The 19790-nt window shown below is 35.8% G+C and overlaps 1 protein-coding gene and 1 long non-coding RNA gene across 2 annotated transcripts; one reads left to right on the top strand and one right to left on the bottom strand.

Annotated features, from left to right (window-relative positions):
• Positions 1 to 1674: 1674 nt before the first annotated feature.
• Positions 1675 to 19635, bottom strand: ehmt2 (euchromatic histone-lysine N-methyltransferase 2). Its single transcript, XM_043233108.1, is given in 29 exon segments — positions 1675 to 2188; positions 2373 to 2548; positions 3632 to 3710; positions 4294 to 4380; positions 4483 to 4598; positions 4681 to 4758; positions 4951 to 5095; positions 5892 to 6059; positions 6136 to 6290; positions 6974 to 7078; positions 7182 to 7283; positions 8321 to 8443; positions 9104 to 9210; positions 9297 to 9379; positions 9903 to 10004; positions 10006 to 10128; positions 11279 to 11586; positions 12630 to 12773; positions 13657 to 13790; positions 14868 to 14978; positions 15047 to 15179; positions 15935 to 15985; positions 16066 to 16236; positions 17294 to 17382; positions 17478 to 17553; positions 17637 to 17884; positions 18279 to 18374; positions 18944 to 18983; positions 19533 to 19635. Coding segments are annotated over 29 exon segments (3558 nt in total). The 5' UTR covers positions 19560 to 19635; the 3' UTR covers positions 1675 to 2007.
• Positions 2419 to 4661, top strand: LOC122335281. The gene is made up of 3 exons (XR_006248946.1): positions 2419 to 2556; positions 4300 to 4361; positions 4516 to 4661. It is a non-coding gene; the product is annotated as an uncharacterized LOC122335281 (long non-coding RNA).
• Positions 19636 to 19790: the final 155 nt, after the last annotated feature.

Raw genomic sequence — 19790 nt, 5'->3', positions numbered from 1 at the left:
CACCTGCCGCCGCGAGCTTCACGCGCTCACCTGGAGAACGCTCGCGCTCCCGCGCGTCCTCTTCCGGTGGAAGATTATAAACAGCCGGAGAAACTTGTTTCTATGGATTCGTCCAAATATACACACTTGCTGTCTTTCTTTGCGCCCGAATTGAGTACTTATATATGACTACATATATGACGTATTTCCTGTCTTTAACCAAAGTGTTCAAGTGATGATGAAGACCACTTTGATCTCACGCTGATCTCTTTATTATTTATTTTATTTGATGGGACACGCTTTAAAACTGCAAATGTTTACTTAGCCTAATTATTATTATTTTTTTTTTTTACTTTTAGTTATTTAGCTCTATTTAAATAGCTAAACAAATTTAGTTGACTAACTTTCAGCTAAATGTATTTAATTTATATTTTTTTGCAACCAAAAATTTTTTTTCAGTGTACTTCTGTTCAGATAAATATAACCACTATCTTTGCACCAATAAAAAGGTCAACAATTAGTTTTTCTACCAAATGCATATTTAATTGTTATGTTAATATTTACCTTACGCTGGTGAGATTTCCGTGAACTCTCGCGAGACCTCAGCAAAGACTCTCACGATTTATTTCCGGAACATAATGCGTAAAGAGATGATGAGAGTAAACTGCATTTTTTCAACGACATTAAAATAAAATTGTTTGTGAAAGATTTTGAATATAATTATACATTAAAAGCTCTTTTTGCACAGTCCTATATAGTTTAGCTGTTCACGTTAAACATGGTCTTCATATACCAGGGAAAGTGGATGGCCTAGTTCTTTATTACAGTATGAATATTTAAAATATTAATCTTACAACAATAATTGCAAAAAAAGTAATAAATAGGATAATAACAGTTATTATATATAATTTATTATATATTTTATAGTATTCAGCAATTTGGTTTTACTATGCCACTTATGTCCTATATTTGATAATAATGAGTACATAATTGTATTTTAAATAGTAGAGAAAACGGTTTTTAACATCAAAATAAAGCACTTTCCAACTGCACATGGCTATTTTGTGCTTCTTGGAATTCTTTATAATTAATTAAAAACTAATTGATTGCTCAACAAGGTCTAATTGTTCAAATAATTGATTGATCCTAATGCGTTTTCCAATAGAGATATTACTGTAAAGGCTAGGAACAAATGTAGAATGACCCATTTCCCAATTCCTCCTCTTCCAGTATTTCAAACACTTTATCCTGGTTTGAACACTACTAAAAGTATTTGTATTAAACCTTTACGGCATATACTGTAGTGTATATGTACATGTTTGAATTATTTGAGTATAAATAACAATAAACAGCTTCTGTTTCTAATCTTTGGATTTCCCCATCAGAAAATAGCACTGATAACACTGACCCCGGATCAATGCTTTATCTGTGAAGCAATACACTCTTATCAGAAATGAGTACTACATTCACTCATTGACACACTTTAACTGGTAACGCATCACACGAGGAAGAAAGTGCAATATGAAAACACACTTTCCACAAAAACACTTTATGATTATCTTTTATTCAAAGGAGTAGATTGAAATTGTAAGGTATATATATATCAAATGACCACAATATTACCATCTCACACCTTGCGTTTGATCAGCCTGGTAAACTGCGGTTTGAGAGAACAACAACAAAAGGAAAAAGACATTTCTGTATAAAACAGTATTTATTAAAAAAATTAAACGTACAAAAAAAGCTTCTGATTTATAATGAAAACGAGGGACCGTGATCTGATGACAGTTTGCATAAAAATGGCACGTTTTTTTAGCGTTTTCCCTCCTGATCAGAGCAGGAATGATAGCCTTGAATTTGAATGTCACTTCCTGCTGGTATTTTGAAGTGTTGAACTTTAGGCCGCTGTGTCATTTTATGGTTTCCTGTGTCCTTTCAGAAGGAAGAAATAAATCTTTTGATAACGCAAAGGCGACCTTCTCCGTGATCATCGTACGCGGGCGCGCTTCGAGAGCTGTACACGTCTCATCACGAGTGTCCCATCACGGGAAGTCCGGCTTCTCCGGCCGCTTCGGGACAGACGTCCAGACGGGCGAGACGGCTCTGCTCCAGCGCGATGGCCTCCGCCGAATGCTTGCACTTCTCTGAGCCGCACTGGCAGGTGAAGTACTTGCTCTTGATGTCCCAGAAACGATCGCCGTAATCAAACCTGTCACGGATCAAAAACAAATAAATCAGCAAAGCAAACAGGAGGAAAATGTGTTGACAGGAACAGGATGTAAAAACACGGCCGTGAATTCCTTGAGATGGTGCCACGAGGTCGTGCGCAATAAAGTCATAATGCAATTAAGTACAGCTTTCGTCAGAGAGATAGCAAACAAACACGGCCTCACCCGAGCTCCTGCCCGGTGAAAATGTCTCTGGAGCTGAAGAAGGCGATGCGAGGGAAGCGCAGGTCCTGGTGCAGCATGAACACACGGACCGGGATGATGTTGGGGTCACACAGATGGTTTATAAAGCGGCTGATGTTACCATAGTAACGGGCGTCAATGCAGTACACTTCACCATCCTGAGAAGGTAAATTAAAGCATTAAAAACATTCCTGTTCATTGAAATAAAGTCTAAATAAAAACAATGTTGAACAAGTTGACAAAAATGACTTGATAGTAATAGTAAATATTAAAGTTAATAAAACTGTAATAAACATAAATAGCACTGAATAAAAAAATATATAATTATATGTATATTTTAATAGCAAGTTCAAATAGTGCAGGTCAGACAAATTTATCCAATTTTTGACTGGTCAAAATTATTATTTTAATATTACTTAATATGATTAATGTACTATTGATTGTAATAATTTGGGCCTGGTTAGTATCTCGGATGGGAGACCACCATAATAATAATAATAATAATAATAATAATAATAATAATATGCAAACAAAAATGCAAATGAGACAATTTCTATAATGTAAAGCGAATTCAATATATCAAAAATTATAAATTGTATATAATGTAAATAATACGCATAAGAAAACATTCAATAAAAATAAAAGTAAAAAGACAAAAATATATTAAAATCAACTATAATATAGTGTATATAATAATAAAAATTGATAATTAAATAATAAAATTAAACTACAACTGAAATAAAACTTAAATTTCATAATAGTAATCAGAAAAAATTATAACTAAATAATACAAATTATTCTAATTCAATGTATTAATAAAAAAATTATAATAAAGTATACAATTTATGTAATTTATATAACATTTTTGGTATTCTAGATAATAGATGGCTCTCTGAGAACTAAATATTTCTTACACTGCACAGGGCTGTTTATATTGCATTGCATTTTGCATCAAAGCACATGAATAGCCACAACTTTCCTGTTTTTGGTCAGAAAATCAAATAGAACTTTTTAAAAATTGGTTCTCAAATTCGTTATGCATTTGCATAGTGCTTTTCACATCACGCTTTGCTTAAAAGCAGATGTTAATGTTTATAATATCGTAATATCTTCATGCAATGACATAAGCAAGCGATGTGTGTTTTTGCTGCAAATGTGTGTCTGTGATGTTTGTCTGCGATTTGCATGATTCAGTCACTCCTTTTGAAAGCAGGTCTGGACTGAAATCTGTGACACGATACCTTGTTGTCCAGATCAAAGAGGTAGGAATCGTCCTCCCTCACGTCTGCTTCTGCGTCAGAGATCAGCTCGCCCACATACCTGCACAAACACACACGTCACAGCAGTCCTGAACGCTTTCAAGAGCTCATTTTTTTTCACGTTTTCCTTTCTCTTTGGAGTGTTACAAGCTGTCCGTGCATAGAAAGCATCCCCAAAGTCTCTATAAAGTTATGACATGTCCACTCCCCCCTAAAACAGCTTGTTTAAACACGTCCCTCACCAAATGTTTACTCAAAGAAAGAAGGCGGGGCTATTGTTCTCTCTATAGGGTTGCTTTGGGCGTCCAAAAGAGGACACAACTAGAAATATGTGGTTAAAGTCTGGTTTACAACATTGCTCCAGAAGACAGTATTAAGTCATGATAATCAGTAATTATGTCTCCAATGGATGCAACAAATGCCTAACTCGTAATGCTTCTTGTTTTTGTGCCAAGAGCTGGAGGTATTCGGCCAATCACGGTGCACTGGATAGCTGGCCAATCAGAGCACCGTTTTTAGAAGGCGGGGCTTAGAGGAGAAACAATGTACACAATGTTTGGAAAATAATGTGGTTTTTGAAACTTACCGCATAAACGCATTGCATTACACCGAACACAAAATAATGCTCTTCATCTTTAACTCACTCGCAGATGAAGCTTCCTTGAGGAATGTCCTGAAGCGCTCTGACACCCCATCCCATCTTCTCCGTCCGGTAGAGCTGCAGACGCACCCTGAAACACACACACACTTCACTCTTAAAATAACTTCAGGCTCATTTGACATGCAAATCATCTCAACACAGCACATTTAATATGAAAATCATCCTGGCGTACTTGATTCCAGCCTGAACCACTCGGTTCTTGCAGGTTTTATGGCAGGAACAGGCCATGTTGCACTCGAAGATCAGAGGAGGCTCGATTTTGTTGAACTCCTGAAGGAGGCGATGATCCTACGAAAACACGTGTGTGTTACACAGCATCCAGCTTCAGAGTGACTTCAGAGCTCATCGTGGAGACGGAGCAGTATTTTACCTTGTCGTACCAGCAGCGGATGCTGAGCTGACCGCAGAGACAGTTACTGGAGGAGCAGTCGTCTGTACAGCTGCAGTGCTGAAACAAACACAGCTCTCTATGAAATCAGTGCGGTAGTCCTATTATAAAGAACCATTAGGGTCGAGTAATACGGGATATGGTGATTTATAACATAGAAAATACATTTGGAGTTTCATTTTGGTTTCTAACGTCTCACCTTTAGGGTTTTATTTTAACCTATAATGTGGAGTGTTGTGTATAGAGTGGCACCTGCAGGTGTGTTATGTTGCGGTCGATGTTCATGGTGGATGTTTCACAGTTCTCTGCGATGTATTTGTAGTCAGACGGACAGCCTTCATCGTCCACGCCGTTAACACACGGGATGGGAACATTCTCATAACCCTGAGCCACGTCACTACACAACACACACATCAAACCAAGTTTGAGATCATGGAAACAAAGCTGCCATAAAATAGTATTAATAATATTACATTTATATTGCATTGAATTGACTAAAATTACTAGACAAAAACTAATCAAAAAAATCTAAAACAAATAATTACTAAAAGTAAATTAAAAAGACTAAAAAAAGAAATAAAACAAACTAAAATATTGCAATGGCAAGCAAATGAAATAAATGTAAGTACTGAAATGACCAGAACTAAAAAGTAAAAAGCTAAATTTATATTTAGCTTTACATATAAAAACACAAAAGTTCTAAAACTTAATAAAACAAAACAAATGACTAGAATTACAAAAAGTAAAATTGAAGATATGTATATGTATAAAGAAATAAAGAAATAAAACATACAACAATTACTAAACCCTAAATTAAATTGAGACATTTAGAAATGACCAAATCACTAAAAATAACTAAAACTGAAGCACAAATAAATCAAAGCTAAATATAAATACTCTCTAATAAAAAAAAGCAAAAACAAAAGCACATACCTAAACATTAAAAAAAAGTTAACCAAAGAAATTATAAAAAAAATAAAACGAAATGTTGCCAAGAGCTTAATTACATATATTAATAAATAATATAAATGTAAAATAAAGTGATAAAATCATTTCAAAATTAATTACAGATTACATTTTTACAGATTAAAATTAAAACAAAAATAAAAGTCAATTAAAAATAAGAACTACTAATTACTTACTATTAGTTATTTCACTAATTTCATTCTGAATATTAAAGACCACACACTGACCTGCATATGATCCTCTCGGTCCGTACAACACGATTGGCGATTCCTCTACGCAACTTCCTGTTAATCTGTAGCGCCACCCAGACGGGCGTGTCACAGCGGGCGAGGGAGAGCGGTGTGTCGCCCTCCTTATTCATAATGTCAATGTCAGCGCCCCGAGAAAGAAACAGCCTGGAGTGAAGAAGGACAGAAGACGTCAGATGAGCCTACGACACCAAAAGCAGCCGTCGGGCGGCGTTTGACCCACGTGACGCAGTCGATGAAGCCCTCGCGGGCGGCGATGTGCAGCGGCGTGTCTCCGTGCAGGTTAACAGTCGACAGAGGACAGCCGGCGTTCAAGACCAGCTCCGCTATCTCAGCGCTGCCCGCGAACGACGCCCAGTGCAGACAGACATTCATCTCCTGCGCAGACAGACACACACTCTGAGACAGGGCCAAAAACACCATAGACATCAAAGTGCTCCTATTAAAGATTTTTAAAATGAGCCTTCATGCAGTGTGCGTGAAAACGAGAATGTGCACCATGTATAAAGTCATTGTTTAACAAAAAAACGAATCATCGAAATTAGTCATTTTTTAAATGAATCCCAATCCGTTTTATGATGACGTCAGCATGAAACATGAAACAATTGGTGGTCTTTTTCACATTGGACTAAATGAAAATGCTAATTCATTCTTCATCACTAGGAGCTTCTTCCCCCGGAGCACTGAGCTCTCAAACAGTACAGGCATGATGAGATAAAAATCTGACCAATCGATCAATCACTGCAGATTAGCATCACGTAAAGGAGGTGAAAACTAGGTAACATTGGAAAAATCAGTGAAAATCAATGAAATCAGTGAATTTACCATTTCGTTGCTAAGAAATACAGTATTATACAGATTCTGGATTCAACAGAGAGTTTAATAATAAAAGTCAGTGTTGACAGAAAGTTTCTGAATGTTTCTGCGAATGATCTCGGTGCATCAATGAAAGCAGCACATTAACATAGACTGGTGATTAAACTGATGAAAGGCTTTACACACACACAGATATATATATATATAGTTGGTCCCCCACAATGTACGTGATTCACAGGACTCACTTTGTCTCGGAGCGTGACGTCAGCTCCTCTGTTGAGCAGAGCTCTGATCACGTCTATATGTCGATGTTCTGCTGCCCAGATGATGGGCGTCCAACCACCGCTATCCTGCAAACACAGAGATGAGGTCAAAACTTGTTTCCACCACAGAATAATATAAGTCCACACCTGTCCTTACAACTGAGACGGGCTAATGAGTTGAGAAACACACCTGTGCGTTCAGGTCCACCTGTCCGGTGCTCAGTAACAGCATCACCACCTCCAGGTTCCCCAGTTTAGCAGCGTGATGAAGACCTGTGGATCCGTCCTCTTCCTGAACAACAGACACACACAAGGTCAAAAAGGACATTTAAGTTGTGTACTCAAATATGATCAATATTCACATTCAAAGGCATCATTTCAGTTAGTGAAAAAAGCTTTTGGCGTCTCTCCTGAGGCCGCCTCGAGCAAAATATTAATAATGCCCGTTTATTCAAAGCAATAAAATAACACCACTATCTGTGGAAAAAAGTGATTAATGTTTAAAATAAGGTTTATAAGCATATATTATTAAGTTGCTTAAACAATTAGAAACGAGCTATGCTGTATGTATGCACAATTTCATACAAAGGGGGTGAAAACTCATCACAAAAAGTGTGCTTTTTTCATTTAAAAAACATGAGATGCAGGGGGGATGGGAAAAAAAGTTGAACTTACATTAATTTTACATGGCTTTCTAAACATGCGTCTCTCTTGTGCGAGACGCGAGTGCAGCGGTGATAGATGTCCCTACAGAAAATGTGATAAATATGCGTTCTGTGTGAACGGCTTGGTTTCAGTTTTGAAGTATTTATGTTTTCTTTTACCGTAATATTTTGAATGAACAAAGCAGCAGCGCCACATCTAGTGGACAGGCTAACAAAAACATCTTGTGTGCCACTGATAAGGCTGCCTGACGCACACCTGAAGTGGATTTTTATTTTAAATTCGATGCATGTTTGAAATTCAAAGCCCTACTGAACACACTCACAGCATGAAGCAGAGCCCGGTCGTGTGTTGGATTCATATATGAACTGATCGAATGCACACCTTAAATGCAACACAAGTTGCTTTGTCTGCCAAAATGCATTAGCTTACATGCAACTTCACACAAAACTACAACACTTATAAGTTTATTGTTTACCTCTAACTTAAGTAACAAGTGGTTCGGGCCATTTTCAAATCATGAATGAGGAAAAATGTATATTCATCCAGCAATTATGTTTAACATGCATTATTTTTGTATTGGTCATTGTCAGATGTTAGAGACATCAAAGAGTCTGGATCAGGAGTGTGTGTGTGTGTGTGTGTGTGCGTGTGTGAGATACTCACTGCATGATAGACACAGGCTCCGCTCTGAATCAGGTATTTCACTACCTCCACATGATTGTTCACTATGGCCTCTAACAGAGGGGTTCTCAGGGTCTTATCTTGGGCGTCCACCTTAGCGCCTGCCTAAAATAAACCAAAGCACGAAAGCAGTAAATTGTAATTAAAACTCCCCTCAGATACAAACTGAGACAAGCCCATTAATTAAATATCAACAGTTCTCTGCAGAAAATGATTTTCAAACTTCTTTGTCAGCCTTTGAAATAATACCAGAAATAATGTATTTGCAGCCCCTCTAAAAGTTAATGTTTTTATTTATTTATCAACACATCACCTAATAACAAGCAAATGAATAAATTTTAATCATTTATTTAATTTAGCATTAGTCATTTAATTTATTCAGTATTATTATTCAATATTATTTACAAATTATGCATTTCACTTCCTTTTTAACAGCTTAACTAATTAAGGATTATATATACTTATCTTAATTTTAATTAATTCATTATTACTACAAAATTTATTATAATTATTTTTTGTTTTAAATTTACCCCCAATTAACTAATTAAATATTTTAGTAATATAATCATTTATTTTTAAATTATGCTGCTGTTTCTTTTTAAATTTTGCCATTTTAGTAAGGGTTTTAGTTTTAAATTGTTCTTATTTTTCATTTTATAAATTATTAATTATCACCCTCCCCCAATCACAAACCCCTGCTCCACAGAAACCTCATCATATGATCAGTATATTCAGCATACAGTGAAGTTTAAATGTAAAGCTCACCTGTATGAGCAGGTAACAGACCTCCAGCAGACCCCTCTGAGCGGCTGCATGAAGAGCACAGCGTCTGTTCTGAGAGTCTGACTGATAGGACGGATCGATGCCCTCCACTGACAGACACACAGAGAGACAAGATCAACTCTGAGGCTGAAACCTTCAGCAGATGTGTTACACACACACACACACAGTTACGTACTGAGCATGAGCAGAACTCGCTGAGCTTCACCCTGTTTGGCTGCAGGATAGAGCTGACGGGGATGAAAGCGTAGCTTCTTCCTCCTGACCAATCAGAGAGAGCCAAGCAGATCACATGACAAAAACAGCATCTAAGTATGTTCTGTGCAATGTATGTTGTTTTTCCCACATATATACACCAGTGTTATTTCAATATAACTGACATCATATTATATTTTTTGAGAAACATGAGAAGTGTGCAGGGAAAACCTTGATAGCTGATTAATTTTAATATTGGGGTTTATGGACCTGGAAAAAACATGTAAAGCTAGTCAGAAAATGTTTTATAATAAATGTATTTTTTTTTTATTTTTACACCAAGTCATGTCAAATTTACTTTTGTAAGTAAAAATATCTAAGCTTCATGTTAAACTAAGAAAATTAAGAAATGTTTTCATTGCAACTATCTGGTTAGTTTTAATTTTACTCCACAATGATAAGCCTGATACATGCAACGCCCAAGACTACAAAAAGTTGATTACCATATCCCATAATGCATCACGCAATTTGAAACACCCCCTTCTTCACTCATCTTTAGACTGACAATAATACATGATCATGTGGTCACCTCTCTGTGTCCTGTGTGAGAATGGCTCTCTGTAGCGCCGCCCTCCTGTCTCCCGGCGGAAGTGCACTGGGACAAACTGGCTTCCCATTGGGCAGGACGAGACGGTCCCACGCTGTCCACGCCGCCGTCGCCCAGGGCAACCACATCCTCTCCTGGAGTGGCATTAGCCGGCGGAGTTTGTAGCTCCGCCCCCTTTCTTACATCTCCACGACAGCGCATCCTTGCACTAAGTGGAAACAAACATTTCAACATATCAATCCATATATTTACGTCATGACAACTTTGAGTGATATGCATAGTAATATACATTATAATGTTACTGTATTTGGCGGAATAGATATGCTTGCTAGAACAAGTATGAATATATATAAATAACCACTGCACACGGTGTACAGCTCGGAGACAGAGAGTGCTCTGAATGAGCCAAAAGCACCAGCTCACTTTACAGACGCTTTTTAGTGGAAGTTAATTCTACTGATTTATATGACTACAGAAAATATGAACAGCTTTATTGGGCATTCAGCTGTATTACAGGATGGGAGCATTCATAGAGTGAAACAAATCTGTGTAAAAATTCACCTGAATACAAACTTGACGCAATGACATCATAAAATATCGCAAATTAATATGTATATTTTGAAACTCCTGTGGGAAGCACATTTTTCTCAAATATATACATGAATGGGAGTGATTTTAAATAAAAGAAACGGTGTAATACTGCTTAAAACTGTTGTTGTTTTTCCCCCCAAAAAATAGTTTTTCTGAGGCAAAAATAAATATCACATTTTTCCATGATTTACTACATTTACCCATTAAAATGTCAGTTAAATAATTTTGTCAGGAATATTTACAACAAAAACCTATTCGTGACACATTCAAAGATGAATTTCTTTTAGCTCAAATACTAATTAGTTGTAATTTGCCACTATCCTGGTTTTTCTCACTTGTCAGTAAGAATTTTTTACTCATTTAGTACAAAAAAACTTTAATATGGTTCCTTATTCTTTTACATATTTTACGTATTTTAGTATGTACAAGTCAGAATAAGATTGTTATTTATATTTTTAAATAAATATGTGTTACACTGAATGATAATGTAAAATTATTTCTACCAGATTCTGATATTTTGTTCTCCAAAAACTTATTTTGAACTATTTAATGTGCTTTCTATGGACATGAAATCACTTTTAGTGAATTTCTTTTGATGCGGACATCTTGATATCTTAATAAATTATGTAAACAAAAAACAGTTTTAGATGCAATTAACACAATTAAGCGTCTGACAGCACTATAAAGAAATAAAAATAGTCTTTATCTATAATGTGTAACGTTTAAAGGAGTTTTTTTTGAAGTGATGATAGTCATTCTGCACTCACTTGATGGGCTCTCCCATCTTCTTGTCGTTGTTTAGCGCTCGTGCTGTGGCCGCGAGCGCAGAGGGAAGGAGCGAGGGAGTGGCTGTGGTGGACGACGCGCTTGCAGTGACCACGGTCGAGCCTGAAGAGGGCGCTGCAGGAGGGATGGTGACCTCGCGAGCTTCTGACGCGTCCTCACCGCAGTGAGGGCAGAACAGCAGGCCGACGCCCACTCCTCCTCGACTCCGCCCACCGCCCAGCACAGACACACAGCCCCGGTGGAAGCGGTGAGCAATGTGAACGTCTGGACAACATTCAAGAAACGTCCCCTGTGTGTGCGGAGTCAAGAGGAGGATCTCTGAGCTTTCTGATCAAAATCTAATTATTTCTAACATTAAATTAAAGTAATACACAACTTAATATTAATATTAAAATTAATAAAAATAGTTTGCATGTGACAAACAGACATCAAAAGAACAAATGAACAAGACTTAAACGTTATTGAATTTCTCAAATATTTTATATAGTTATAAGCAACTGAGATAATACTATAGTTCTAATCAATAGTCTGAACTTTATTCGCTTTTATTTTCACTTTAATTTTAGGTTTTAGTCATTTTTGTCATTATTACTTTTAAATTACTATTCATTTATTTATTAGTAAAAAAAAAACACCACATGTACAATTTGGTGCTATTTTAGTTTCATTAAGAATCTTTTATTGTTTCTTACTAACAGTTTGAATTAGTTTTTACTTTTATATTTTCTGTTTTCAAGTTTTAGTAATTTTATTGTGTATTTATTTACACTATTTATCTATTAAATAGTTTTTATTCGTTTATATTTTAGTTTTAGATATTACAGTAAGGTAAACTAAATGAAAATTAAAAATGTTGCCTTGGCAGCTAAATAAATGAAAAAAATACAATCATCAATAACACTTTACAATAAGGTTCATTAGTTAATTACATTAGTTAACATGAACTAAGAATGAACAATAGTTCCACAGCTTTTATTAATCTTAGTCTGTGTTAGTTTTAGCATTTACTAATTATGTATAACATTAGTTATGGCATGATAAACTAGCAATGAGCAACTGTATTTTTATAGATTAATAAAGATTAATAAAGAGTGTAATAAATGCAGTGTTCATGGTTCATTCATGTTAATTAATGAAGTAACTTATGTTAACAAATGACACCTTAATGTAAGCTGTTACCATTTATGTATATGTTTTTTGTTCAACTATAATAACCCTGTGAAGCAACCACTGTTATATGATAAACATCTGTGTAAAATATACTTTAAGGATCAGTAAGTTTTGGATGTTTTAGCTTTTCTTTCTTCAGCTAACGTGACGTTTTATACTCACGGAGAGGCAGAAGTACCCACAGCCCGGACAGCAGTGATGTTTCACCATGTGTGAGCGGTGCGTCTCACACAACACCATTAGAGACACGCGGCTGGACGGGCGCATGGTCTCCCCCTTCACGATCACTTTAGTGCAGCCCACCAGCTGAAACACAGCACAAGACTTACTGTAAAGATCTCTTCCAAAGCACAGGGAGCTGCTACATTTCAACCTAATTCAGTTCATTTTAATTTAAAACCAACTGTGAATGGTATTTGCTTCTGTTTACCAGCAGAAAAACTATTTTTCAATGAAGCACTGCAAAATTTTAATTCATGAAAAAATTATGAATTTTTTATTTGTACAATTTTCAATATTATTACAATGAAAAATATAATACAATATATTATATACAACGCATAACATTATAATGCAAAACAATATATAAAACAGGATTTAATACACTGCATACACAGAATACACTGCAGTAGAAACAATACATGTGCCTTATTTCATCAATTGCAAGAAGCTTTCACAAATATATTTAAAAATGTATATTTAAATGCAGATTTTTTTAAATGCTATTTTTTACACCAATTCCTAGATGAACATATCTTATATCTGAGCTAGAAATATTTTTTCAATATATACATTTCAGTGACATTATTAAAAATGTTATTGAAAACATAATAAAATATTTAAATACATAATTTTAATAAACAATTAAAAATCATTACAATATTAAAAAAAAAAAATAATTTAAGTTTAATTTTATGTTTTTCTTTGTTTTTGATTTACACAACTTTAATAGTTTACCAATTATTAATTATTTACCAATTATTAGTTATGTTTCTACATACATAACATTAGTCAGCAATTTTATCCCTCTCCATTGACCTCCAATTCGTTTGTAATTCGCAAAGTAATGTCTTTCTTTCCGTCCTACTGCCAGATTTTTTTATGTTGTGAATCACTTTGAAGCTAGATGGTTTGGCTGATGGCTTCTAACACTTGAAGATGTTTTAAAGTGGGGAAGCGGTGGGCTCACCTCTCCGTTGATGCTCTCTATGGCCATGCAGGTTCTGTTGGAGCGAGCGCTGAACCCGTCCACACGAGGCGCCTCCATCCTGCAGCTGCACAGAGGAAGCTCCTCCAGACGCTCGGTTTCTGCATCACTCCCATCTACACGTTAAACACACAGGCTTTTCATTGGGACTGTTTGGCCTTAAAGGGTTAGTTCCCTCCAAAATTGCATTTTCGTCATTAATCACAAACCCTTGTGTTTTTCCAAACCCGTAAGACCTTGTGTGCATGAATGTAATAAAGCGTTGTTTACGCTCAAGGGGGAAAGCATGCATATGCATTCCAATACTCTTTCCAGCGGAGGAAGACGTAACTCGGGGGAGAAGAACGCTTGAGTAAATGATGCCATTTTTATGAAAAATATCTTCATTTGTGTTCAGAAGATGAATGAAGGTCTTCAAGTTTGGAAAGACATGAGGGTGAGTAATTATTGACAAACTTTTCATTTACGGGGGGAAATGACTCTTTAAAAGACAAGACTAATTTATCTTGTACACAATGGAAATAACCATAACACTTGTACACAAATTTACAAATGCACTTTTCCTTTTCTTACTGTTTTTATGTAATAAAACTAAATAATACTAAAAACTAAATTGCTAAATATATATAATATGCAACATAATTCTTAAACGACTGTTTGCCATTTTAACATATTTTAAAATGCAATGTATTATTAAAGATGAAATTACATAATCCATTCTTGTGTCACATGAAAATAGTGCACTTTGGTGGAAAACATGACGCATTTCATTTTTTTTCAGACTTCTTTAATGACCAGAAAGGCCATTTACTTAATAAAAAAATCTTTTGTAACATTATAAATGGGTTTTGATCAATTTAACCCTTCTTTGCCGAATATAATTTTTTTGTTTTAATAGTAATACTAGCAATTTCCACAAAAATATGAAGCGGCACACCTCAGCACTGCTAATAATCAGAAATGTTTCTTGAGCAGATTAGAACGATTCCTGAAGGATCACGTGACACTGAAGACTGGAGTAAAGGAGCATTGCATCACAGGGACAAAATATATATTTTACAACATAATCCCATAGAAAGCATTATTTGAAATAGTAATAATATTTCACCATATTACCGCATTTTTGATTAAGCAAATGCAGCCTTGTTGAGTGTAAGATACTAAGTCTGAAGTTTGGAGTACTTATCACACACCTGCGTGTGGAGACAGAGAGAGGCTGTCCGCTGCAGAAATGTCCAGCGAGTCCAGAGGAACCTCGGTGTAGTCAGTGCTGCCCACTGTGAGAGCGCCTGCAGACTCCACTCCTGACACACAGAGACAGCGGCTCACATCTGTTCACACACACACACACACTCTCAGGTGTCTGTCTTACCCTTCTCTGTCTCCAGCTCTCCGGCGGGGGGTTTGTCTCTCCCTTTACCCTTCCCCTGACGTTTCCATGGCGACTCGTCTCTCTCTGCAGATGTTTTCTTATAAGCGGCGAGGGGCCGATCGGAGCCAGAGCTCTGACAAACACCACACACTCGTTACACTCTCTGCAGCTGTAGATATTAGCTTGCTTATCTGCATCAAAACAATTCTGTATATATACAATTAACTTTTCAACTGCACAGCAAAATAACAAGTATTAATAAGCGTATTATTTAATAAGAAGCTTTTTATAAATATAGAAAAAATTCTTTTAAAACATTTAGGAGAATTCTGTCTCACTCATTATTTAGAGTTCCCACGTATTTTGATAAAAACATTGTAGTGAGCTTCCCAAAAATCTCTAACCTTTCCAGTCTGATGAGGATTTTACATAATACTTTACACAAAATACACAATATTGTATATTAATGTATTATATTGGTCCCTATATACACACACACACTTTTTTTACTCCAGTTTCTTCACAATCATGTCAGCTATCCTGATTTCAAGTTATTTTAGTATCACTAATATACCTTTAGTGTTTCTGTTCATATTTTGAACTAGATATTTTGTTCCCATTTTAGTAATATCGTTGTGTATTTTTGACATTTTTATTACTTTTTTAAAATTAATTCTATATGGTTTTGTGTGTGTGTGTGTGTATTTGGTTATTCCAGAAACAAAATAAATGTGTCTGAAAGATTATTTCCTATGGTTTTAGTTTTAGCTAATGGTAAAATTTTCAAGATACTGGCATCAACCAAAGACAAACTGTATCTGTTACACTTTCAAACACCCTGAAACTGTATGAAAAGATGGTGCTCTTCCATTGGTCGGAATCACTCACATGATCAGACAGATGCTCCGGCTCCAGCGTCTCTACCATCCCATCATCTGACTGCAGAACAAAACACACATGATTCTCAGGCAGCCGTTAGACTGGTTTTGAACGGTTTCAGGTGTGTGTGAACTGCTCACCTTGCTGTCAGAGTAAATCAGATCGTCTCCAGAGTAACTGTTGTAGAGCAGGTGGAAGTCTTCCTCATCTGCCTCCTCATCCAGATCCTCCAGCCAACCACTGTGATGCTCTTTAGTTGCCGTGGCAACTGGCTCCACCTTCCCCGCCGCTGGAGAAACGTTAGGTGCAGGCTGGAAATACACACACGGATGTATTTACATATGTTATTATTTTAATGAATTATAACTTTCACTGTTTACTTAAAAACGCATAGTTCTGCCTCTAAAATCTGACTGGATGAACTACAGATCAAAAATAACCTATACAAACATCATCAGTCAGAAACCGACAACTCATAGAAATTAACTACTATATATAGACTATTATTATAATTATGATAATTATTCATAAAAATGCGTGCTGTCAAATGACTAACTAATCGTAATCAAACCCCCCAAAAAAGTTTTTGTTTACATAATATATGTGTGCTATGTCTATTTATTTTGTATATATAAAATACTCACACAACGTACATTTTTCAGAGAGATTTTATATGTATTATATTTATTTAAAATAGAAATTATATGAATATAAGCACAGATATCTAAATATATACATGCATGTATGTGTATGTGTATGTATACAAAAATATGCATAGAACATGCACATATATTATGCAAACAAAAACTTTGTGTGAAATTAGTTGAATGACAGCACTAATATATAATTATTAAGATGAATTAATAAGCAAAATCATTTATGGAGCACAATCTGGTTTACTCTGACAGCAATAATAATAATAATAATAAATAAATAAATAAATAACAAAAACAAGGATTTATTTATTCATTCATTTGATAAAAAAGATACCAATCACGTTAATGTAAAATTATTATTATTTTAAAAACTTATTTTGAATCATTTAAAATTATTAACTTTCAATCCTATTGCTATGATAAAACCAATGACAATAATTAAAAATAACAACAGCAAAAACATCTAGAATAATTCATGCTAAAAGACAACAATACCAATAAAACATCTGATGATGGTTACTATTATCAATATTGCTATTATTTATTAGTTTATTATTGAACATTGATATATTAAACCACATTGCTGTTATAAAAGATACCAATGACAATAATTAAAATTAATAATAAAAATAAACACTATTAATTGATATATTGATACATTGTTATCCTATTAATATATGATGAATATTATTGATGTGTCTATTCATCTCACCTCTGTCTGTGGCCTCGCGATTTTCTCTGGGGTTCCTTCAGGATTGGCCGAGACATCAGGCTCCAACCCCACTTTACGCTTCTTCACAACTGCACACAGAAAAAGAACGCTACTGCTAACAGAGACACACACACACACACACACACACACACGCGCGCAGGATTGATGACCGTTTAACACACACCTGCGTCAGCGTCTGTTTTGGAGCCGCCGGCGGGTTTCTCAGCCGTAGCTGCTGCGATCGACTCGACAGACTTTATCTGATCAGAAACACAGGAGGAGAAGAGTTTATTGAATCGAGCCGAGCTCATCACGACTGCCTTTTCATCACAAATGAAAGAACCTGTGGGAAGGGCGGTCTGTTCATGGTCTTGCGTGCGCGGTGGACTTTAGCAGGAGGACCGGCCGAAGGCAGAGCTGAGGAGGACGAGGATGATGAAGAGGAGGAGGAGGAGGAGGAGGAGGAGGAGGAGGAGGACGGAGTCGTCTTACTGCTCGGACCGCACACGCTCATTTTAGCTCTGCCGGACGCTGATGACGAAGGAGACGAGAGAGACGAGGTGGAGGGAGAAGAGCTTTTACCAGCACTGCCTGCGAGGAGAAACACGGCATTAAACACTACCTTTCTTACCATCACTGACATCTTCCTTCTCTTGATGTGCTACGTTTCCACTTTTAATGTGCAGAGCATTTGTGTCACTGTATTTAAAGATTTATAATTACATTAAGACTGAGTTAAAAATTTGTTAAAATCTTCATCATACGATTTGAGATATGTAGGACTTAAGAATATTCATATTTGATAATATTACATTTTAGAAAACAGCGTTATTTTAGGGGCCTTTTTGTGTTTGCACACATGCTACACGTGCACACATCTATTTTAGCCACAAATGCAAGTGAAGCATTCGTAATGTTGAGTCCTGGATAACTTTGTGAAAATGAAAAAGTAAGAAAAAGCAAAGCGGATGCTACAGTGCCTCACCTAAGAATGCTTTAGTGGACGTGGTGGGACGTCCCTCATCCTGACGCCCCGTCATGTTTTCAGTCTGTTTTCCCTTTACAGGAGGAATCGGCTCCACTAACAAAAACACAATTAGGCAAAAACGTATTCAGAAATCTACAGAGAATTTAGGCCAATGTTACAAAGCTGTAAAACTAAAAGTGATTAAAAAGACTAAAATATTTTGTAATATGAATGCATTTAATATTAATACGTATTCACAAATATGTTTTATTTGCAATGAACTGATAAACAGAAAGTCCGAAATTTCACGTGCACAATAAAGCAAACAAACAAAAAAAAACACCAAACACCTTTTACTTGAGACACTTTGACCAAAACAAAACTATCAACCTAACCTGGTTGAGAACAATAATTGAATAAATATCATCAGTATAACAATGACCAAACTTATACGCCTATGCAATTTAACATGTTTAATAAAAAGTGCATTCATTAAAGAGTGGAATAACACTGTTCAATTAAAATCAGATAATAAAACATTTTAATGAACTACAGAATAGATCCTAGAGTAGTTTGAATTAAAAATATTAAGCTGCTTTTGAAAGAAACCTATTGGCCAACACTAAGATATACAGTGCATCTATACTAATGAAACATTAATATAAAAAGAGTGTCACTCTCACCTTCTTGTTTGGATGGAGGAGAGCTCCCATCTGATGGGCTCTGGATCAACATCATAAAAATAGATATACAATTCAACGTGATATATAAATAGTGGCAAAAAATAATGACAACACTAAGATACGATCAAAACAGATTTTAGATCTGATGTTTTAACACAGAACAACAGCTAAAAAAACACGCAATATTAAAATATTCTGAAAACATTGAAGTATGAATCACTTTTTTATTGTTCGTTTGTTTTTACAAAGCAATGAACTGATAATCAGAGGTCATACATTACACATGCATAATATTTTTACCTGCACCAACCGGGAAAGGCAGCAAAAAGCATGTATTAGTTTAAACAACTGCTGACAAGATCAACGCAGCTGTGCGTTTAATCGCACTGATGTCACAAAACCTGCACGTTACACTGATGAACTACAACCCTGCGTGCCGCATCAAAACAGTCAAGCGTGTAAAAGCGAGCGCGTTATTCATATCCTCTATCGGGAATACGCGTTCATAACACAACCTCGAACGCGCAGGTGCACTATAATTAATCAAGGACGTGTAAATGTACGTTTTATTGTGTGTTGTGTTTCTCACCTCGAGTGCGCGCTCAGATGCCGACATGATGCCGGATGCGCTCGAGGGTAACCGCAGCGCGCGCACCCGTCACTACTGCTAAAATAAAAGCCATTATGACTTCTTCATTTATACTTCTTTTTAAAGTTAGAATTGTTGTTTTTTTACGTTTTATAAAACTGGACATATTATTTGTCGTTTCTCTATTTTTTAAATTCTTTTACATGTTAGCCACAGAAGGTAACCTCACGCCAGGCGAAATTTATTGAACAAGCTAAG

This window comes from Puntigrus tetrazona, unplaced genomic scaffold (assembly GCF_018831695.1).
Source record: "Puntigrus tetrazona isolate hp1 unplaced genomic scaffold, ASM1883169v1 S000000746, whole genome shotgun sequence".
In the NCBI taxonomy this organism is placed as follows: Eukaryota; Metazoa; Chordata; class Actinopteri; order Cypriniformes; family Cyprinidae; genus Puntigrus; species Puntigrus tetrazona.
The sequence above is the reverse complement of the archived record's forward strand: the minus strand, read 5'-3'. Positions and strand labels throughout refer to the sequence as shown.